Source organism: Lissotriton helveticus, chromosome 9 (assembly GCF_964261635.1).
Source record: "Lissotriton helveticus chromosome 9, aLisHel1.1, whole genome shotgun sequence".
Lineage (NCBI taxonomy): Eukaryota > Metazoa > Chordata > Amphibia > Caudata > Salamandridae > Lissotriton > Lissotriton helveticus.
The window spans coordinates 394629225-394653857 of NC_136070.1; the positions used below are offsets into that span (position 1 = coordinate 394629225).

At 44.7% G+C, this 24633-nt stretch overlaps 1 protein-coding gene across 3 annotated transcripts in view; it reads right to left on the reverse strand.

The window, feature by feature from the left end:
• Positions 1-24633, reverse strand: part of SETD3 (SET domain containing 3, actin N3(tau)-histidine methyltransferase) — a 571076-nt gene that overhangs the window by 18654 nt on the left and 527789 nt on the right. For all 3 annotated transcript variants that reach the window (XM_078660141.1, XM_078660139.1, XM_078660140.1), the window contains exon 10: positions 3923-4089. In XM_078660141.1, coding sequence (XP_078516267.1) covers positions 3923-4089 — 167 coding nt within the window. The remainder of the gene's footprint in view (positions 1-3922; positions 4090-24633) is intronic.

Genomic DNA, 24633 nt, shown 5'->3' on the forward strand with positions numbered 1-24633 from the left:
CTTATTGATCTCGAGCTGCACATACCATGCGGAGCCACGGTGACACTTAAGCATTGAGAGAGATACGACTTTACACACGCCTTCACCCAAGTTAACAAGAGACCCGCCGCACGGCCTATCAGCTGTTGCTGCATCTCTTGCGACCTCCCAACCTCAACGCTGGGAGACCTCGCAGACACCATACTTCCAGGCACTTGAGGCCTGCCTGAAACGGCTGCAGACTCACCCTGCCGCACATAACCACCTACCACTATGCCTCAGTGAGCTATACTATCATACACCTAGTCGTTTCCTAGTCAGCATTACGATCACGGATCTAGTACACCAACTGTTGCAGATCCCCCCCCGCTACTGGTTGCCTACGGCTGCCTATTCGGCTATATGCGGGGTATTGGGGGATTGCTATCAAGGCGCTTATGCTGGGTGATCGCTACAAAGCACAAGATCTACTGCTAAAATACCTACATATCGGATGACTACACATACACCCACATGAAACTTGCCGCCGGACCCACGGGTTGTCGGCTAAATGGCTGTGTCATCTAGTCATAGGTTTCTCCGATTGTTTTCTGCCTGGCTGGCCCCTGGGAGCCGCTGAATGTAACATGTACGATATTTACCATCTATGCAATAAAGGTCTTCAAAAAAAAAAAAACTAACAGGTGGACCATCATGTAAACCGTACAAGCACATTCTTATACTAATAATTATCTATTACTACACAATTCTCAACACCCCCCTCCGACCCACCACCATGGACTCTCCTTCCTGCAACTGCCGACACAGGCATTTACTCTCTTGTCCACATCCACTATAAGAGGGTGTAATTATTTATTGGATTACTTGAGCACTTGCATCTCAGTGCTGTGTACCCACATGGGTAAAATACAAAAGGACAAAGTAAAAACAAATTCAACTGAAGTTCAGAGAACTGCAGGTTTATTATATTTGTTATTTATTGAGGGGTTTTGCATTGTACTATAAACCAAATGGGTAGTCTCTGAGCCTTAAAGGAGGAGGTGTAAAAGCCTTTAGTAGGGCTAACTTTGCGGACCTTGGATGGAGTAGCTGGCTTTAAGTGTCTACTCAGCAGGTCCAAGTCATAGGTGTCAATGCCTGGGGTGTCAGGCTGCCAGTAGCTTGGGTTTGTTGAAAGTCTTTTAAAGGTTTCCAGAATATTCCAAAGTCATTTTCCAGTTTTAGATGAGACTATGTCAAACTTTCCATCTCCTAAACCTTTTAGAAGGGAGGAGTAGATCAAGATTAATGTCTGATTGGTAGGTCTGAAACTTCTGGATGGATGGTATAGGACAAAAGACTTGGACATGTGGTTCAAGCCATTTCTTGCCGGGCTCTATGGACAAGCAGAGTACTTTGAAGCTTACTCTATCCTTTACATGGTGACTGTGGAATGCTTTGAGGACTGCTGTTATATGATCATGACAATTCAAGGCAAACAGTAGCCCAGCTGCATAGTTTTGAACCAGTTGGAGTTTGGCAACTTATTTATTGAGCAGGCCGATGTATAAAGTGTTGCCTAAGTCAAAGCCGGAGATCACAATGGCAAGGATGATGGGATTTTGTTTTTAAGCAAGTGGACTAAAGGATGAACTCCACGTAGCAGATGAAGTATATCAAAGGCTGATTTGGTGACAGCATCGTGTGGTGTGGAGGTTAACTCACCGTCAAACAAAACAGCAACTTGGCAAGTTTCAGTGACAGTTTGTGGAGGGGAGTGTAAAGACTCTGGGCAAGTGAAGGATAGATGACCTTCCCCATGAGAAAGATCTTCGGTTTGTCACCAGACAAAACAATGGCAGGTTTCTTGCATACCGTTATAGACGTGAGAGAGGATGCTTATTATACTGATGGGAAATGGACTACAAAAGTTATTTTTCAAAGACACTAAAAAAGTGAAGCATGGAAGGGTAACATGGAAAACACACAGAAGAAGGCACTAGCTATGTGCAGGTAATTATAGAAATTTATATTATAGCCAGAAAAAGCAGTGGTTGGAGGAATCCACGCTGGCGGTATTTGTGAGAAGCAAACCAGGGTTTTGGGTGGGTGGACAGCTTGGTAATGTTGGAGAGAAAAGGTAGGGTTAAGACCAGGGATACTATAGAGATAAAAGTAAAGACGGAATGGAAATGGAGCCAACAAAGTGAAATGAGATGAAGCAGGATAGGTAAGGAAAAGAGAAATAAGCAATTGGAAGAGGTAAAGATACATGGATGGAAAGTAAATGAGTAAGAAAGAAAGACTACTGATGGAACAGACCAGCAGTCAAGAATTGAGAGAATTATATTTATATGACCAGTAAAACAGTTAGCGTATGTTAATGAATTAAAGGTGGACGCAAAACTGAGAAGCTTTTTGAAAGTTTGACAGAAATATTAAAATATTGTGCAGAGATTTCAGCCCCCGGTCAGGGGGTAAATTTGTGGAAAACAACATCTGAAGTTTAGAAAGACTAATATCTTAGGACCAAATGTACTAAATACTGGTCACATTTTCTGACCACTAAACAATTTTACAAATCTACCTATGTGCTACTGGTTGATTCATAGAATTCCCATTCAGAATGGTTCGCAATCCAATCTACTTCATGAAAATTAGTAAGATAGGTTACAAATTGTAACTCACTCTGACTGGTGGACATCACACATATGGTGGACTGTTAGAGCCAGAAAACTACCATGCCTGTGAAAGCTTTTAAATAAAGACAATTTTTTTAATGCAGCCTGTTTTCCTTAAAGGTAATAGTGTGGTGTTTAAAAGAAAAGAATATATATATATATATTTTTAATTTAAAAGTTTGATTGAGAGTTGGCATACAGCAAATCAGTAAAAGAGCCACTAGAGGGATTATCCTTCAAATAATGCCATGTCCTAGCCACACTTGTGGGTGGAATGAAAACATGTTATTTCAAAGAGTAAACACAATCTATGGGCAAAAAAACCTCAACCCAACATCTTGGGGAAGAGTATGATCAACAGAGCATCAGCTCATGAAAAATGTCACATGCCACAAGGCTGCCGTTCAGATGACATTCAAGGAAACATGAATGATAAAAGGCAAAAAAGGTGGCCTTTTCCCTCACCATAAGCTTGTGTAATGCCCTATGAAGCACTCAGAGATGCAAATCAGAGATAAAGAGTTTCACACAACAAACAATCTTGGATGTCTGTTCTCCGTAAGACTAACAAACGTAGGTGACAGTCTGCCTAAGTACCAAACAGCCTTGGTCTCAATGCAGATAACATTTATCCCAGTTTGGAGGAGTTTGGGAGACCAAGAGAGGTATAAGCTGTTGCATACTTTTTTCCTTGTCTTGCTTATTGTGAACAGGTGTTCACCTTGTATGAGGGAGCGGAAGTAATACACAATCAGGCCAACTCAACAGCTTAGGTCTGGGCTTAGAAACTGTTAGAGACCAAAGAAGCCACTGCAGAGAACAGGACCACTAGTTTAACTTCTTTGAACAGCCAGAATCAATGGATTAATTGTACAAGTCACTTACTTTTAGTAATGCCTTATTTGGTAGAGACTATACATCTTTTTGAGATAAAAAATAAAACAATGCATTGCATTTGTTATCTTAAGCAATCAGACACCAAATAATGTCAAGTTTAAAAAGTATAATGAGTTTTACTAGAGGTACAACCATAGAAGTATTACAAATGAAAAATGTACGAAAATTCTCTATCCAAAATCAGGTTAAGATAAAAACCATATAAAAAGAAAAAGTCTAACTATTACCTAATGTAGAAATTAAACAAAGCTATAGCTTTGGTGTTCTGCTTAAACACATTATGATGCTTCTGTCTATTTGTATTTTACATTTCTAAATCCTAATAAGGAAGGATAAGCATAATTATTAGGTTTTTAAGTTATAATTAATAAACACGTTAAACTTACGTGGGAATGCCAGCACGAGCCAAGACCTCTGCCTTCATAGCATACAGTCTGTCACTTTTACTCACTCCAAGCTTGATTTTAACTCGGTCATGTGAATTATTATCAAAGAAGAAACCATTGTGGATGACAAATTCCGCATTGGAACGGGTGCCATAAAAAATATAAATCTGCAAATATGAAAAATTCAAAAAACCTTTAAAGTCATATAGAAACAAGAAAACTGACACAGTCTACCTCTAAGAGAAAAAAACATGCAGACTTCTAGTTCTAAACATACTATCTACTGAGCGACGTAACTGGAAAACAAATGATGGCATAGTGTAAGGAAAAATAGTAGAACGTAGCATTATCGTAAACAAAGCGTACACATACAACTTCAGCAAGTTCCAAAGGGGATAACAACACTGAACACCATGGGGATAGATTTAGGATGCACAACTGTTAGAAATTGGGTTACTGGTTGACTGGGGTGTGAGCCCTGGTCAAGCAGCAACCACAATCCAAGGCACAAGCAAACCCTAAATTAACATGTGCTCAATGCCTGGTAGCTTGACACAGAGAACTCAGGCGTAACTTGGAGGGAATCTGTAAAGTATTTGTGCAACACTTCAAACAGTAAAGAAGTGAAAACACCACCAAAAAAATCCCACACCAGGTTAGAAATACAAACATAGATGTCCTAAATAAAATAAGACCACAATGACAAAAATCAAATCAGTACAACCAGAGTTCTGAATTTTTAAAGAATAAACTGCAATACAGTGCCTAAAACAGCGCCAAACATGGCTATCTGGTCACGCTGGGCCGGGTCAAAGTCACAACTGCAGGCGGACCATGATGGAGCGTCGGTTGGATACAGTACCAGATCAGTCACACTGAAGGTTTACTTTTTTAAGTTCTGTGCTAAGACACCCATTCGCATTGGAGAGGGTCTCAGGGAGCAAAGAGAACTTTGTGGGCGGCGTGGTGTGCAGAGCAGGCCGCGTGTTGTGGACAGGTGGGCTGGAGCTTCTCAGTGTCAGTCCTCCATGGGTGATCAATGCTTGCTGTGCGAAGAGATGGGCTGGCAAAGGCTCACACTACATTTTGGTGCAAGTGGCGCCGTTCTGGTGCAAGGGTTGCAAAAAGCCCAAAAGCTTGATTTAAAGAGCCCCTGAGCCAGACCAACGGTCCAGGACCTGAGAGGCACCAAGTTGGGTCCGGAACTCGACACTAAAGCTTGGTCCAGGAGCTGGTTGAGGAGCATTTTATGTGCTCAGATCAGGAGGCCATCAGACTAGCCCTTTAGGTCACTTTGGTGTCTTGGCTTCAAGATGAAGTGGCAGGTCCAGTTCTACTTCCCCAGGCAAAAGGGCAACAAGGCAGGTCAGCATTTCCTTTAGAGCAGCTATCCAGCAGAGTGCCAGTCCTTGTAGCAGTACAGCAGTCATTCTTCCTGGCAAAGTATCCAGAGTTGCAAAAATGTACTGAGGAGGTAATACCTGCTTTTGAAGTGGGGAGAAGCTAATTGAGGAATGCCTTTGAAGTACACAGATGTCTTGCCATTATGATCCTAGCTCCATACTAGCTACAGGGGACATGCAGCCCTTTATGTGGACGCAGGACGCAGCTGATTCAAGTGTAAGTAGGGTTGTGCCCATCTCCTCTCACCCATCCTTCCAGTGATGGCCCATCCAGTCACACCTAAGCTCCCATTGTGTGTGGCTGTCTAAGAGGAATACACAAAGCCCACTCACTCATGTGATCCAGAGGCAGCCTTCAGGCACCAAACGTCTAAGGTAAAAAAAATGGCAACTTTCTAAAAGGAATATAAAATCCAACTTCAAATTTACCGTAAGTTAGGATTTTAGATTTCGATTTTAGAGACACCAAATATGAACAAGTCATCTCTTCCAACTTGGAATTTACACTTATAAAATGTAATAAGGCAACTCTAATGCTATCCCTATGGGAGAGATAGGCCATGCAGTAGCGAAAAACTAATGTAAGAGTGTTTCACTACCAGGACATGTAAAACTTAAAAGTAAATGTTCCTACTTTTAAAACACATTGTCCCCTGCTGTCCAAGGCCTACTTTAGAGGTAACTTACACATACTAAAAAGGAAGATTTGGGCCAGACAAAAGGTTTATTTCGCCACATCGAAATGGCAGTTTAAAACTGCAGAAACAGGCTGTGCAAATGACAGGACTGCAACATGTTTAAAGGGCACACCTAAGTGGGTGGCACAGCCAGTACTGCAGGCCCAGTAGCAGCATTTAATTTACAGGCCCTGGGCACATGTGCTGCCACTTTACTAAGGAATACCAAGTAAAATTAAACACGCCAATTAACTATTAAGCCAATATTACCATGTTTTAGGGATAGGGCACAAGCACTTTAGCATCGGTTAGCAGTAGTAAAGCCAACAAAAAAGAATTAATCAAAAATAGGAGAAGGAAGGCAAAAAGTCCAACAACAATATTCTTTAGAACTCTTGCAAAGAGTTTAGTAAAAAGTAAAATATTAACTTCAAAATACAAGTCAAAAAGCATTGGGGTAAAAACATGTTTTCATCTCATCACTGATACTGACCTACATATGTTTATCCTAGAGGTTACACTAAAATGATACACTTTCTGTGATGGAGAAGACCAGACATTTGACTACGAAAATGCTATTTTTGAATACTCATACATAAAAGAAACTTGAGCAGGAAAACTATTAGGATTGTGCAGTTTATAGGAATGAGGCTGTATACAGCCAAAGAACAGCATATTCATGTTTTGTCTCCACACAAAACAAGCATTGGCATTGCCAATAGGTCTCGCTTGTGGGACCTTATAAGTATTTAGTTTTGCAGCACAATATGATGAGTGGCGTTGCGTGTGTGAGTGGCGTTGCGTGTGTGAGTGGCGTTGCGTGTGTGAGTGGCGTTGCGTGTGTGAGTGGCGTTGCGTGTGTGAGTGGCGTTGCGTGTGTGAGTGGCGTTGCGTGTGTGAGTGGGGGTGCGTGTGTGAGTGGGGGTGCGTGTGTGAGTGGCGTTGCGTGGGTGAGTGGGGGTGCGTGGGTGAGTAGGGTTGCGTGGGTGAGTGGGGGTGCGTGGGTGAGTGGGGGTGCGTGGGTGAGTGGGGTTGCGTGGGTGAGTGGCGTTGCGTGGGTGAGTGGCATTGCGTGTGTGAGTGGCGTTGCGTGTGTGAGTGGCGTTGCGTGTGTGAGTGGGGTTGCGTGTGTGAGTGGGGTTGCGTGGATGAGTTGCGTGTGTGAGTGGGGTTGCGTGGGTGAGTGGCGTTGCGTGGGTGAGTGGCGTTGCGTGGGTGAGTGGCGTTGCGTGGGTGAGTGGCGTTGCGTGGGTGAGTGGCGTTGCGTGGGTGAGTGGCGTTGCGTGGGTGAGTGGCGTTGCGTGGGTGAGCGGCGTTGCGTGTGTGAGTGGCGTTGCGTGTGCGAGTGGCGTTGCGTGTGCGAGTGGCGTTGCGTGTGCGAGTGGCGTTGCGTGTGCGAGTGGCGTTGCGTGTGCGAGTGGCGTTGCGTGTGCGAGTGGCGTTGCGTGTGCGAGTGGCGTTGCGTGTGCGAGTGGCGTTGCGTGTGCGAGTGGCGTTGCGTGTGCGAGTGGCGTTGCGTGTGCGAGTGGCGTTGCGTGTGCGAGTGGCGTTGCGTGTGTGAGTGGCGTTGCGTGTGTGAGTGGGGTTGCGTGTGTGAGTGGCGTTGCGTGTGTGAGTGGGGTTGCGTCGATGAGTGGGGTTGCGTCGATGAGTGGGGTTGCGTGGATGAGTGGGGTTGCGTGGATGAGTTGCGTGTGTGAGTGGCGTTGCGTGTGTGAGTGGCGTTGCGTGTGTGAGTGGCGTTGCGTGTGTGAGTGGCGTTGCGTGGGTGAGTGGCGTTGCGTCGATGAGTGGCGTTGCGTCGATGAGTGGCGTTGCGTCGATGAGTGGCGTTGCGTCGATGAGTGGCGTTGCGTGTGTGAGTGGCGTTGCGTGTGTGAGTGGCGTTGCGTGTGTGAGTGGCGTTGCGTGTGTGAGTGGCGTTGCGTGTGTGAGTGGCGTTGCGTGTGTGAGTGGCGTTGCGTGTGTGAGTGGCGTTGCGTGTGTGAGTGCCGTTGCGTGTGTGAGTGGCGTTGCATGTGTGAGTGGCGTTGCGTGTGTGAGTGGCGTTGCGTGTGTGAGTGGCGTTGCGTGTGCGAGTGGCGTTGCGTGTGTGAGTGGCGTTGCGTGTGTGAGTGGCGTTGCGTGTGTGAGTGGCGTTGCGTGTGTGAGTGGCGTTGCGTGTGAGTGGCGTTGCATGTGTGAGTGGCATTGCGTGTGTGAGTGGCGTTGCGTGTGTGAGTGGCGTTGCGTGTGTGAGTGGCGTTGCGTGTGTGAGTGGCGTTACGTGTGTGAGTGGCGTTACGTGTGTGAGTTGCGTGTGTGAGTGGCGTTGCGTGTGTGAGTGGCGTTGCGTGTGTGAGTGGCGTTGCGTGTGTGAGTGGCATTGCGTGTGTGAGTGGCATTGCGTGTGTGAGTGGCGTTGCGTGTGTGAGTGGGGTTGCGTGTGTGAGTGGCGTTGCGTGTGTGAGTGGCGTTGCGTGTGTGAGTGGCGTTGCGTGTGTGAGTGGCGTTGCTGTGTGTGAATTGCTGGTGGGGGAGTGGGGGGGGTGGGCGGGGGAGTGGGGGGGGAGTGGGGGGAGGGTGGGGGGGTGTGGGCGGGGGAGCAGCAGGCAGATGCGAGTGGAGCGCGCGCTGGAGAGGGAGGGGGTGGGAGGACTAGGCAGCGGGAGAGAGGGAGAAAGGAGCGCGAGGGAGGCGTTTTTAGATACATGAAGCCAAAATTACAAGTGAGCATGTTACAAAAGCAAACGTTACGTTACATGAGACAATAGTGACAGTTGTGCAAGTATCAAGAGCAACAAAATACAAGAGGTAGCAAACGATATGCAATAGCATATCTGAGGGAACACGGCCTGGAGGTAGCAAACGATATGTTCTTAGAGGAAACAAGCTTCTCGGCATTGCTGGTTGGGAGAGAGGGGGGGTGGGCGGGGGAGCAGCAGGCAGATGCGAGTGGAGCGTGCGCTGGAGAGGGAGGGGGTGGGAGGACTAGGCAGCGGGAGAGAGGGAGAAAGGAGCGCGAGGGAGGCGTTTTTAGATACATGAAGCCAAAATTACAAGTGAGCATGTTACAAAAGCAAACGTTACGTTACATGAGACAATAGTGACAGTTGTGCAAGTATCAAGAGCAACAAAATACAAGAGGTAGCAAACGATATGCAATAGCATATCTGAGGGAACACGGCCTGGGGGAAGCTGGCTGGGGAGGGGGAGGAGAAATGAAAGGAAGGCTGTGTTTGCGGGGAGAGAGAGGGGAGGTGCTGGTGTGGGAGGGGGGAGGTGCTGGTGTGGGAGGAGTGCTGCTAAGGCAAGGCTGTGTTTACGGGGAGAGAGAGGGGAGGTGCTGGTGTGGGAGGGGGGAGTTGCTGGTGTGGGAGGAGTGCTGCTAGGGGAGGAGAAGCCCTGGCCGTGAATGCTCGTGCATGTTCACGTGAACTGCAAGAAAACGCCGGGCTGAAACCCCTTAGTTTGAAGAGGATTTTGCCGACATGAATTCGATCCTATCCATTCCTGCGGAATGGGACAGGCTCGACCTAAAAAGCCACATTTCTCAGTGTTAGACAAATGTTCTTGGAGTGGGATGCAGCACAAAATGTGTTGTTGGACTGACCCCATTAATTTTCAGTTCAACTAATCAAGTGCACTTACAGCAGAGAATATTAGGGTTATTATAAAAAAGAAAATAATGTGTTACTGTATCTTTAATGAACAAGTAAATTGTCTATGGAATCGTGGCTTTGTGCTGGATTTCAATTATTTTATAAATAGGATTAAGAACATCCTGGACTCAGGAAAGTAAGATTCTACGCTATCAGAAAAAAAGAAAATACAAAACAAAACAAAAACAAACTTAAGATAGCTTATGAAGTATCCTCTTGGTTCCAGGGATTCAAAAATTAGAGAACTGTAATTTAGCCTGAAAAAAAAACATTTTCAATTAAATGTTCAGTACAAAAAGAAGCTGAGGTCAAACTATTTGAATCAATTAAATCAGAAGTTTCTGGAAACATCTTGTAAATAATGGGTCTGGGAACATCCCATCACAAAAAAAAAACTGGGACTATAAAATTATATATAGTAATTGAAAAATCTGTATTAATGAATTATATGTTAGCAATAAGGATCAGGCAAAGTATACAATTAAAGAAGCTGTCATAAAAAAGAATTACATGGTGTTGATTGTCACGAATACCAGAGCCTAATGGGATCCCAATAGCTATATTAAAGATTAAACTGAATAGGTGAAGCTCTATATTGACCCAATTGTATACCAGCATTTTGAATGGTCAAATTCCTTTACCTTGGAAAGTGTCCATTTTGCAACATTCATAAATGTGACCCAAAAGCTGAACGAGTCAGTTACCTAATTGCATTATAAAACTCATATGGAAAAATATTTGCAAAATACCTGCTTAGCAAATTATTAAAATGGACATCGGATAGCATCACACTTTACCAAATACCAATTGCTCCACCACGGACATCTTGACTAACCATATTGGCCAACAAAGCCATACAAGGAATGGGTAATGACTTATTTACCTGTCCTATAGATTATTCAATGGCTTTCGACAAAGTGGATAGGCTTCAGTTAGGGAGCAATTCATTGTATGGGATTTCGATCATACTCTGCTATATTATCTAATCCGGATGATACTCTCAAATGAATATAGCTGAACACCTTAAATGCCAGCTGCGAATGGCTTGAAACAAGGCTGTATCTTTGTCCCTCTTACTTTATATATATATATATATATATTGCCGAGATACCAGAGGGCCTGAATCATCCCGATGGAGACTCTCAAAAACATGGACAACTGTAGCCACATAGCCTATGCAGATGATTTGGTAAAAATTTAACACAAATGGGCACCCAGAAACAGTTAAACTAATTACAGGAATACAATAACTTGAACGGACTGAAGGTCAACTTTACAAAAACAAAAAATCATGATACACCAAACCAAGGTTCAATGGTCCCTCTGATCCAACTGAAATGAACAATCTACACGCTGCCCATATCTAGGGGTTGAAATTGACAAACTAAACTGGAACACTGACATTTATTTATTATTTATTTTTATTTTATTTAAAACACTTGTAGAGCGCGGCTGTCACCTGGCAGGTATCCTGGCGCTAAGAGCTTACTCCTGAGTTGGAAGCAGTGGGAGACTGAATAGGGAAATGACATCATGAATATGATCATAATTACCCAGGTATCCTGTGCATTAAATGTTTTTCAAAGAAATTTGGAGGCAGTGCAATTGTTCCAATAACTCCCCTGCCAATATTCAATTAGTTCCCTGATACTTAACAAATCTTAGATAATTCATCCAAAATCTATGATCGGGCTAAAAAACTGGTTTTAGTAAAAATATTATTTATTTGCTAATCCTTCAAACATCTACGCCTCATTGCTGATTAAGCCTCAAATTGGGATTGCTTTCTCTGATTGCAATTGACAAAATAAAGTTCATTAATTAGTTCAGCAACTGTATGATTTCAGAAACGAATACTTTAAAAAATGGTATCTGAAAAGAGGTAATTACCTCTACTGTGATTATCACTGATGCCAATTAGTCAACTGCTCACATTAATTAATGGCTACCAACTACCATCAATGGATACACTTTCTACTACACATAAACTAAAATGTAAACCTTTAATAAAGGAAAGAAAACAAAGCTGTACATTTTTCAAGAGAATTACTACAACGGGAAAAGTATCAATATTCAATGTATACGCAAAATACAAATTAGATGAAAAAACTATTTTAGCTAGATTTCAACATTAAGCCAAAAATGCATAAAGAAAAAAAAGCATTTCTAAGTTTCGGATGGTTATATTCAAGTTCTTCAACTTGAAGGCTTGTGGAACAACATATGACTAAAGCTGAAACTTTTTAGACAACTTTAAAATTATAAGAAAACAATTGACCATATGTATATATGTATGTATCCCATTCTGTTTGAGCAACATAAGAGGTATTCACCCACTATTCCGATCTAGTGGCATTAGAACAATCAATGAAGCTACTTTGGTTTGAACAACAGAGAAATCTACTGAATGTAGTATGAAATACATTGACTTACTCCGACATAATGAGATTTTGATTGGCATTTGGGGAAGTCAAGATGATCTAGACTGCAATAATTGGTACACATACCAAGATTTATTAGACTGTAGTAACAATATAAAGATGTTTCATACGTTGTTGTAGTTATATTTGCTATTGATTTTACTATATTGGTTTTTATAGAAATGTATACAAGAAAGAATTACCATACCATTAATCACCTCCTATAGCTGTAATGGTAATGAAAATGGGACTATTTAACCAGGGGCTTGCTTTTGTTGGTAAGAATGACATACCAACAAAAACAAGTCCCTGGTTAAATAGTCCCATTTTCATAACATCTCAAACGATAGTCTGACATTGTCTCTATTATTTCATTAGCCTGACTACAGCCTTGACATAGAAAAGCCAAGCTTTCAGTTACCACTGCTGTCAGAAAATGAGCTGCATGGAATAGAAGTTGCAGGAATATGTTTAACATGGACGATTCCATATGGATAAGAAATTTGCACATGCGCAGTAGTCATTCACTGAACTGGAAGTTCTTACTGTGAGATCATTTTCTCTGCTTGCCAGCAAAAAGCAAACCAAGTTACCTATATACAAATACTTCCACAAGACTCTTGTGCCAACTGTAGAGTCATCTAATCCCATTAAAACAATTATTTACTGCAAGCAATTCCACTAAGTGAGTCTCAACAATTACCGATAACACTATGCAACAGTAGATTTGATACTGGGAACATCTCTTCTTGGATAAGGCGGTTGGCTTGATTCTTCAAAGTAGGCTCGCATTCGAAAAACTCAACTGTCAAGTTCACTCTACCTTCTACTGCCTAGTCATGCTTATCATGGCCCCAACTCCCAATCAATAACCTTACACATTATCACGCCAAGAAAAAATGTGCCATTCATACAACAATGCACTAACCTAATCAGTTTCTGAACTACAAACTACAATTACATTTTGTTAGGGACTTTACCCTCCAAAGGGAGCTAAGACCTACAATCTGTTTCAAACTTTATAAACTTCTTCAGAGAATACTGAGTGAGTGAGAGGCAGTAGTCAACGCAGTATTCACCAAATGGCTTCCTGGTGCAATGTCTTCCCTGATCCAAAGCCCTGGCATATAGAAATACCTAACAAAATAGGTAGGCCTAAAGGCTCTATGGCCATGTTCATCTTTCACATGGCAGCAAAGGCCATCAGATTATAAATCTCTAGGACCAGTGCTGAAAAAACCCCTCAGCCAAGACAAATAGGCTTAAAGTTCTGAACACCTAACTGCAAGAGAGCACCAGAGTTGGGAGGATGACCAGGGACATTGAGACGGAGTTTACCATGAATACACTTTGGTCCAAAACCACAGAAAACTGTGTGGGAAAAGCAGAAGGCTGTAAAGTAAAATTGCTGTGTCACAGGAAGCCAGAGCAATACATGTCAAGACTCAGAGACCTGGTCATATTTATAAAGGTTGGGTACAAGCCAGTCTACCATACATTAGGCAACAATCTTGTATTGCTGGCAAGTGGTTGCATACATAAAAGCATGCTGGAGAGGGAGTAACCATGTGGAACTTCATAGGTGACAGCCAAATGTTCAGACTGAAATGGGGAAGTGCTAGGATCTGGCTCCACCTAGTCAAAAAAGAGAACTAGGATTTTCTCTTTTTAACAGCTGGTACCACTGTGGAAACCATGGACTTCGAGACTGATCTAGTGGGGTTGTGACACACGGTTTGGTGAAAAAAAAGAGTCCACCTGGCGATTACAAGGCCTGGTAGAATTTTTGCACTTCTTCAAAGAGGAAGGGATTGAACAAAGGATTACCTAACGCAGTCTGTAAAACTGGGTACCTCTGAGCCAGGTTCAGTGGGCAAGGCAGTGCGGAGGCACAGACACATGAGCAAGGATGAAGCTTCCTTGGTGTCCAATCTGTTCGATATGGCCGAGCCTGGCCTTAGAGCTGGCAATAGGCGGTCTGTCTGCAGTCCATATGATAAAAAAGGCAACAATGCAGTGTACAATGAGATGTAAACTCAGATCGAAACAGCCAGGAGCATATGTCACAGTTCCATTTAAACTCAGATATTAGACGTTAAGCTCTAAAAACATTCTACCTTCAGTGCGAGGGCTGTCCAAGGCAGATGATCCGACTATCAGGTGCGCACACAATACTACAAACCATGTGACCTCTGTCCTACGGCATTTGATATTCGAGCTAAAACAAAACTGTAATACATTACCCCATTTCAAAAATAGAGAGACAATTATTGTTCAGCAGTTCTGTGAACAAGGTTATACCCAGAAAAATGAAATATTTAGATCTACCACTATGGAGGATATCCGTACGTGGTTCCCCCGCCTCCCCTTCCCACCACCATTATAACGATTACTGCCTTTTATCAGATATATAATAAAACTCTTGTGTACAAATTCACCAAAGCAAGTAATGTTGCACAAGTTTATTGTCTGGAGCGAAATTAGAATTCATTAAACAATTACAATGAATTCTGAGTTCGGATTCCTTCTACTACATAGTCTTCCAACCATTTAGGAGGTCTTCTGGATCTACCTCCATTATGATCAATGATACCAAATAATACCAAAACTTGATGGATTAGACTCTTCACCGTTAATTACACCACCATCCGCTATTCCATCTGGTAAATGAGCTGAAGATGAAGAAGGATTCACACCATCCTCATTCACACAACGTTCATGTCTAACTACTCCATCTGGTGGATGAGCTGACGATGAAGGAAGAATCTTGCCATCCCCTTTCACACAACTTCCATGATTAACTACTCCCTCTGAAGAATGAATTAAAGATAGAGAAGTAACCACATCATCCAAGTCCTCATCTAACCACTGAAAACGGCCAGGAGTTCTAATTTGTGAATACACATCAGAAAACAATTTGGAAGTTAAAGCAATGCAATGCATGTTTCATACCTTCCCACTCCTAACTCTTACAGCATTATTCAATACTTCCACCACTTCCTCAGGCTTAAAGAATTGGCTCTCACCTTTTTTTACCTTACCAGGTTTCTTAATGCGGACCCAATCACCAACCTCTACACTTACATCTTTGGCTCCATACTTGTTATCACTGTACTCCTTAACCTTCGCATGATGTTCAATTGATTTATCACGAACCACTGAAGGCGACCACTGACATACAGTAGAGTCATAGCACCAAATCAGATTGTATTTGGATCTAGGTTTACGTCTCCTCATCATAACAAAGGGTGAAAGGCCAGTATACTCATTATTTGTTACCCTCTGCAAACTTGCACTTAGACAACTCCACAGTGAGCCCATTGGTTTTTAAGGTGTTCATTACACATTTGAGTGTTTCATCATGGCAAGCTCTATTATCACCAGAAACGAGAATATCGTCCTGAAAGAATCTGTGCCAGCGGTCTTATTAAATAAATTAAACATAAGTCTTTGAAAGACCGCAGCCGCAGATGCTAACCCGAAAGCATCCTTTTAAATTGGAAACAACCAATAGGGGTGATAAATGCCGTAAGTTTTCTAGACTCCTCTGCTAAAGGTATTTGGTGATAAGCAGAAGACAAATCGACCATTGAAAAAACCTTAGCACCTTTTAGACTGCTTACCATCTCATTGATCTTTGGTAAAGGAAACCGCTCAATTACAATGTTCTCACTGAGATGGCGAAGGGCGACACACGTACAAAATTTTCCGTTGCTACGACGAGCAACAACTAATGGAGAAATCCAATCCTCGTCGCCAATTTCTTGTGTACAAATTCACCAAAGCAAGTAATGTTGCACCAGTTTATTGTCTGGAGCAAAATCACATCCTTCCAGCTGTTCTGCCCCAGTCACTCAAGTGAACCGTAACAGTAACTTTGCACATAAACAATTCTAACATGGAATATTGCTAGTTACCTAGCAATACTTAAAGTAACAACACAACAAAAACGCAGAAATATTTTAAAATCTGACTCAGTCATTGGCAAGGATCTAGGCACCCATGCTGCTGTCACTTTTAAAATCTTGCGACACTGAGAGCCATCCTTCCCATTGTCACCTTTCAGTGAACAAGGATCGCACATGACTCACTTACACATAAAGGTTTATACAACTACTGCTGCTGGACAGTACGTAAATACTGTAGGAATCTTCTAACATACAAATAACCTGCAGATCAGTCCAAAATTATCTCAAAATGTTTAAAACGTTCCTCAGTATTTTGAAATGTATCCACTGGTCTGTTCAAGCGAATCTTAGAACATTCACACGCCATTAAAAACAAATATGTCACTACACCCGTAGCAAAACATTTCCAAAAATGCCTTGACAGTAAAACGGAACTAGTCCAATTTTTAGGCATTGAGAGGATAACTAAAAAGAACCGCGGAGGTGACAAAGAGAAACTATAGCGGAGATGCATGTTGGATCTCAACATCATAGCCTTGTACAGTCTTATATAAGAATAAGAAACCGGAAGTACATATCGGATTAAAGGACATATACCTTCCCTATGTGATGAATGTCAGAACTTCAGAACCATACAGAACTGAACAGATATTGCATATTGTGATTTTCTACAAAGAAGTGTGAAAGGTTATTGACTGACCTGCTTACACAGGATGATAGGATAGAACTTCCCTATATCATAAAAGGACCGCTATCCTTTTGCATAAAGTTGCTGTTACATGTGCACCCACGTAGGTTCCATTATAAATTTATGACCAGACTTTTTAACATATTATGAGTTCAGTTTTCGATTTCATAATTTGTTCTGATATCACTAAAGAATGTTAACTGAATGACAGTTATATATCGATAAAATGGGAAATTTGAGAGCTACTGTGTTTAGATAAAGTAGGTTGCTCATGACCTGTTAGTCTGTATTCACTTTTCACAATGGTAACTGCAATTATTTGTAGCCCTGTTGAGTTCTATCTTGAGAAATACTTCTGCAAAGTCGAAACATGTAATTCTGTAGCATGATTAAAAAATGTGCAGACTCTTAACCAACCCAATGGCAGCTGGCAAATGTAGGAGAAACGGGATTTGTCTCGATGGGCTCCAATCTGATGCGGAGGGTTCGTGACCTCTAGTGATTGTTTCCTGATGATGTGTCGGCCTACTTCAGTCTCCGGATGGCCTGCATCGATATGAAGACATCCTCCTCAAATTATTGCAATCAGTAAGTGTTCCTCATAGCACACTGAGCATGAAGGGCCTGGGCAATGGTCCTGGATCCATGGTGACCTCCTGTTGATGAACAGGGTTCGCTGCCTGGCTCTGCACACTGGCCATGGCCGTCCCTTCATGACGTCACCCACCTGGCATATGAGGGTCGCCAAATGGCGGTTTCGGAATATGACACTCCTTATTTCAGGGTGGCCCCACCTGGCATACAGGGGTCACAGACTGGCATTGCAGCCAGGGTCCTGGCCGGAGGCCTGGGCATCTCAAACCTTGCTCCCTGGGATTCACTTTGAATGAACCCCCTTGGCCTCAATTACTCCAGGTGCTTTCTTCTTCCTCGCAGGGTCCACTGGTCTTGGTAGGCAGGTTAAAAGCTGGTGCTTGAGGCTAATGACAAGGGTTCTTGACTTCTGGGTGATGGCTCTCACCCAGCAAGGAGTCTAGAAGTCTGTCACTAGTCCTGGTTCCAAAAGCTACAAGTATTGGTGGTGATCTCCTCGGAATGAATAGTGCTGTTGAACAAAGTGTGAGACTCATGTTTCCACTTTTATAGCCCAGATCCAGAAACAAACCCAATTTAGTGTCAAATCCTGTGAAATTCAGGTTACGGGTGTCAGATCTTTTGAAGTGTTCTCTCATCTGCACTGCCCTCCATCAAAGTGGCTCCAACTCAAGGACGACAGCCCATGGACAGAGACAAAAGCTTGGCTCAGAGGATGACTTTTAATGGATCGCAGCGATGTAGCTGCTCTGCTATTCATGAAACGCTGACCCAGAATCAGGTCATCTACAAATGATTTAGCACCTGGTGCCCCACAAACATGCAGTGCACTAAGGGCAATGGAGGCATCCTCCTTCCGTCCGCGCTCCGGTCCCCAAGTGGGCAGCTTACGCATGGGTACTTAAAGTTGCTCATTTAGCCTGATCTCTTTCTGATCATGGCCTGTGCTACTTCGATTAATGTTGCCGGATGCGCACGCCCTTTAGTTGGAGACTCCCTGCTGGGGCGCTCCGTGATCAGGTATTCACGGAGTCGATCTGAACTGATTTAACAGAATACTGTGAGTTAAATAGTAGGACTGTGGACTCGCATTCGGTGCTGTGGGAGGCCTTCAAGGCAGTAACCCGGAGCAAATGTATTGCCAAACAGGCAGTCGTATTGCGCTCGTTCAGGGGAGACCTCTGGAGCCTGAAAGTGGAAATTTGTAAACTCGAACTGGAGTACTTCGAATGCAATAGCCCGGAAATCCTGGGTAGCATTAAGGGGAAGATCGCGGAATTCGAGGAGGCTGCTCAACGGGAATTGCACTACCGCAGTAAGGAGGCATGAGTGCTGCAGTACGGAGAGGGGGACCGTGCCGGGAAAACACTGGTGGGTTTACTAAAGAAGCCCTGTACCAGCGAGTATATCTGCGAACTGCGTAGGGACAACTGGGAGATAGTTGCAGGCCAGGTGGCGGTGCAGACAGAAATGCTCGCATTTTACACCTCTCTGTACTCGGCGCAGCAGTGCACCCGGACCTGCTTTCCCTCCTTGACTCGATTGAGCTTGCTTAGCTGAGTGACGGGCAACGGCAATATGTTGATGAGCCCTTCGAGGAGGAGGTGGTAATCGCGGTGATCCGGGCCATGCCTGGGGACAAGGCTCCTGGGCAGGACGGGCTTACTGCTTCATTCTATAAAGAATATGCGCCGCTTCTAGTCAACCACCTCCTCAACATGTATGAGGAATCCTTGGAATAGGGCACACTTTCCCCCGACTTGCGGGAGGCACTAATAGTAACTATTCCTAAACCTGACAAGACCCGCAGATATGCCACTCCTACAGACAGCTATCAATGATAAATCTGGACAATAAGATACTGGCGAAGCTACTGGCATCGCGCCTACTCCCCTTGCTGGCAGCGGTGCTGTGGCCAGCGGTGCTGTGGCCTGACCAGTGCGGTTTTGTGCCTGGGTGGAGCACTTCTCACAATCTGCGCACTTTCTTTGCGACCATGCAGGAGGTTAATAGCTCTCTTCCCGCCTCGGCTGTCTTCTTAGATGTGACCAAAGCATTCGATACCCTGGAGTGGCCTCATCTGTTTGAACTAATTTCTCGCATCAGCATCAGGCCCCACTTCCTCAAAAAAATTGCTTTATTGTACTCGGCCCCAATTGCGACGCTGAGAGTCAATGGACAGGTTTCCCCCGCTATCCCGGTGGCCTGAGGCACGCGACAGGGGTGCACCCTTTCTCCCCTCGTGTTTGCGGTGGCGACAGAGCCGCTTGTGGTCAGGCTCCAGCAGCTTCATGCTAGGCGAGGATTCGACTTCACTCCCAGAGTGATTTTAGTTCCCATGTACGCCGACAATGTGACCCTGTATGTCCAGCATCCAGCCGAACATTTGGACCCACTCATCCGGGAGGTCGTCTGCTTTGGGGGAGTGTCGGGCGTCTCCATAAACTGGGGAAAGTCAATAATTTTTCCGCTCACCACAGCCACTGACCCATTCCAGTCAGAACTCCGGCCTCAGTGGGCGTGCTCCCCAGTGAAGTACTTGGGTATCTGGTTCAGCCGGAACGAAGACTAACTCTGGGCAGGCAAAAGGAGTGGCTGGAAAGCAAACTTAGCAGGTGGAGGTCACTCCCTTTATTCCTTGCGGGATGCTTGGCCATAGCCAAGATGGTGGTTCTCCCCAAGTTTCTCTACATCTTTGCCAATTTGCCGCTTCCCCTCACCGCGGCGTCTACGCTCGAATCTGATTACGTTGGCATAGGTGGGCAGACAGCCCGAGTGGCATGGGATATCCTGAGGCTGCCGTTTGACCAGGGTGGGATGGCAGCTCCGGACATGGAGCTGTATTATAACTGTGCTCAGGCACATTTTGCTTATCATTGGGTATTCCCGACCCTCTTCATGAAGCACACTGCCCCGGAAATTGACAGGGCGGACCCGGTGCCCTTACATATGGTGCTATTCGGACCACAAGGGAGACCCCGAGCCAGGGTTGATACTGTGAGTTGCACGGTGTGGGCATGGCGGAAGCTCAGACGCAGAGCGCGATTAGCGACCACATTTGCCCCCTTGATCCCACTCAGACACCCGGGGCTGCCCCTCACTGCTGAGGCGGGGGGAGGACAAAGACTGAGGGCTTCAGTTAAGCACGATGGGGCAGGGGTTCCGCAATGGGGTGTTTGCTACCATCAACAAGGCGTTAGGCGAAGAGCACACAGGGATGCTCGATAGGTTCACTTACTATCAATTAAGAGCTGCGCTGCGCACATTATATGAATCCTTCCCTGTAGCACCGCCAACATTTCAGGTGCTGGAGGACTTCCTAGTGAATCCCTCGCCGTGAAAACTAATCACCCAACTCTATAGGGGCATGCAGCGCACCTCCCCGATATGTGTTCCCTTTGCACAGCGTGAGTGGGAGAAGATCCTGAGGGGCCTGCTTGGGGACGGCACATGCACATACTTTTGTGCGCAGCTGAAAATAAATATCACCTAATTACAGACTGCGGCTGATTCATTGTAAATTTATACACAGGCTGTACAGGACCCCTGTCTGGCTGCACAGATCTGGTTTGAGTGAGGATGCGAGGTGTGTGTGTGTGTTGCAAGCTTCGGAGGCCTCCTTTATTCATCTGTCCTGGGAGTGCCCGGTGGTGGCTAGGTATGGGAATGTATTTTTGAGGTGCTAGCCCTGCTGATAGATGCTGTAATCGAACACTCCCCCTTGGTGGCCCTGCTAGGGTATGTGTGTAGCGTACCTGCTGAGCACAGAAAACTGGTGGCCATGTCGTTACTCTTAGAAGGGTGGCTATCTGCTGGGGCTGTGGGTGCGGTCCGAAGGCAGCAGAGTGGCTCAGGGATGCAGCATTTTGCCACAATCAGTTGTCTGACTATTGGGAACTGATGCCTGCACAGACATATGGGAGCCACTGCAGAGTTACCTAGACTACTTATCCCCGGGCACCGGAGACAGTGCGGTGGCGGTAGCATAGACACAGCGCTCTGGCCAAACATCACGACCATGGCCAGTTGGCAGAACAGTTGCAGCTGGAAAGTTTCATCCTCATTTGGGCCAGAGAGGAGTTCCGCCCCCCCCCCACCCCAAATCCCCCTTAAGCTTTCTGCTCTTTCCTTTCTAACTCTATCCTTTACTTACTATGGTTGGCGCAGAGCCCTGAACTATCTCTTCGGAGGACTGTTGCTATAGAGTGCAGAAGGACATGTAAGGAGATGGACACTCTGCTCCGACATAATACCCAAGACCATGTAACATCACTCACCAAGATCACGTTGTTATTGCTAAGCTTGCCAAAAAGCATGTAAGGAGCGATGTTGCAGCTCTGTTTCTTCATCTGTGTATTTGTTCACTCTCTTGAAAAATTAAAAAAAACCTTTTAAATTAAGTGGACAGCTATACCCACCAGCCCAGGAGGCCCGCTATCCCAGGCCAACAGGGGCTCCACAGCACTGCAGTAACGTTACGGTTTAGGGGGGATTCTGATTTACAGGCATTCAGTCATAATCCAACAGATGGTAGTTTTGCCCGACTGGCTCCTCAGCCAACCACATGCACCAAATGTCTGAACCTGCGGTTCCTCTAGTACTGAGCAGGATTACTATTAGAAAAATACAACATCAGAAGGGAAAAACTAACCTGTCTCAAGACAGTAAAACGGAACAAGACTAGGAGTTATGTGGACACCCCTGTGCCCTCTCTGGAGTTTGAGAATGGTGGGAAGGGGCCCATTTTTGCTTCAACTGCTTTTTCTCTGACTTACCTGAATACTTTGACTGTAACGAGGATCTGCCGCAGGAACAACTTTGCGAGCAGGAGCGGGATCAGCATTTTGATCCCGACCGGTCGTGGAGATTTCTTGTGTATGGTTACATGAAGTTTGGCCTTATGGTCCAGTGTCGCTTTCGGGTTCATCTGGGCACACTCGTGATATGCCCTGGAGTAGTGCTCTGATCCCAGGCACCAAAAGCATTCTTCATGACCATCTGTCATCTTAGGGGGTGACATTTTCCCATGCACCCAGGTAATCTGTGGTCCGAAAGGCCAAAGAGAAGCTCAGGATTCACCCTGAAGACGTGGAAATAAAGGAACTCTTGTCAATGCGCATGGATAGTGCTAATGACGTCGGTGCAGACCTGCATGATGCCACCTACCAGATTGCAGTAGTACTGCTTGAAAGTTTCCAGATCCAGTCAGAGGCCTGAGAAGTATTCACAAAGTGAGGAATCTACGATTGGAAGTATCCATCAGAAATGGTGACTTAAGAGGAACATTAACTACAAAGAAAGGCACAGTATGGCACGAGCAATAACATGACAGCTAACAAAGTACTGAACCAAACAGGTAGCACCACACTAGCCAGCAATGCACTGTGAAATCTTTATGTTTATGTCTCCACCAGTCTGCTAATGCCTAGATGAGAAGACCACCCAGAAGTCAAACAGTTTACCATGTTCTCCTACTATGAGCGTTCAACTGTCTTATCTATCAAAGAAAGCTGTAACTGTCCTGTAGTAGAAGCATCCCCTAAATGCTTCAAACATACATGCCAGGCAACAAGCACTCATTCTGAAGGATAGAGGACTCTCAGCCCACCCTTCAAATTCACTCACAAAAGGCGCCACCCAACAAATAAGGCATGGTCATTCACCCCACTGAGTATATATATCTCAACAAAATGAATTAAAAATCGGTTTGAAAGGGACATCTTAAACCTGTTTGAAAAGTCACCCTTCGACCATCAAAAGCACTGAAATGCCATACTAGTAGCAGACTGTATTCCATATAAATACCAAAAAACAATCTACCTTCCACTTAACCCATCCTGACAAGGGAACAGTCACATGGACATTCACAGATGGGCCTCTGGGTGAATTTCGCTCGGTTTCTTGACTTGATTGTCATTCCTTAATTTGCTCAAAAGGGGCTAATTTCTAAACGGTGATCCCTCTCACACAGGGATCACCAAAGTTTTCTGTAGTAAGCGCTACCTGTGTCCAATGAAAATCATTCTGACCTACTAACACTAGTGTTATAATAATGATCACATCAGACACGCTTACGTTAGTACACATTCAGAATTAACAGCACAGGTCAACTCAGTGATCAGGCACGGTTATCAGCGATAATGTAAAAAGGTTTTGTCAATGTGGAATGCCTCAACATGGGTAATGCGTTGCAGTCAGTGCTGCAGTGCCTCTGGTACCAAAAGAATAATATTAGAAATAAGTCCCCCCATTGCTGCATGATTTATCAATCAAATATCATCTTTAAATATATTTTGGAAAATCAACCACTTTTCCCCCAAACATCAGCTTATGAGTTAAAAAAAACACATTTGTATCTTGAATACATACTTTTCAGTTGGTATAATGATATTAATTCAGACAAGCAAAACGTCAAATTAAGTAGGCTCTGCTGCACACAGGAGAGCTACTTACAGTTATACAATAAAGTTACTTAGTAGCTCACAAGCTACTAAGTGTAGGAAAGTACTCTTACTGGATGGTCACCCACCCACTTTTTACTCTGAATGCTGTGGTAATAGATCTGGAAGTGCACTGTGACCTGCTAACCAGGACCAGTGCCAGTACTCTTTCCCTCAAAGGTGCTATAACACCCCCTTAGAAGTCCCCAGTATATGGCACCAGTGGTACCCAGGGCAAGGGTGTTAAAAAGGTCACCAGGGCTGTAGCAATATTTGGGCCACCCTGAGTGACCAGAGTAAAAGTAAGGACTGCCGGTCTGCCATCACAGGCTGCATGAGCAACTTACCTGCTCAAGATCGACCCTGCACACACCATGTGTGACAGGGTTACCTCACTGCCTTAATGTAAGTAAGCCACCCTTAAGATAGGCCTCCGATAGCCCAGGAGGCAGGGTGCATTACATTAATGGTGTGGACATGTATGTACAAGCATACACGTCCCTACAGTGATCTTTCCATTAAAAATCACTGTAAGTGCACAGTGGTCCATAATTTAACATGGACAGGCTACCGGTCGACCGCCGAGATAGTCAGCTCCATTATGGTACCACCAAATTCAGTCTTGTTTGGTATTAAACACTGTGCTTTTTCACCCCTGACACGATCTTCATGTTGAGGGTGAGCTGGCATATACCCAGGTGGCAGCCTTAGAGGTTGCCCCCAAATTGCCTCAGTCTCCTTGTGCTATAACAGGCTCTCAGAGCCAGTTGCCGCAAAGACAGAGGCCTGACCTCCTACTGGGAAGTGATATGACTATCAGAGGACGGAGACAAAAGGCCTGGGCAGGAAGCAGGTCACACTTCTGCCCTCCCAGGATGGCTAGTGAATGACTGACACATCAGGGCAGTGAACCTCAAAGGCCACATTGCCTTGGATATGT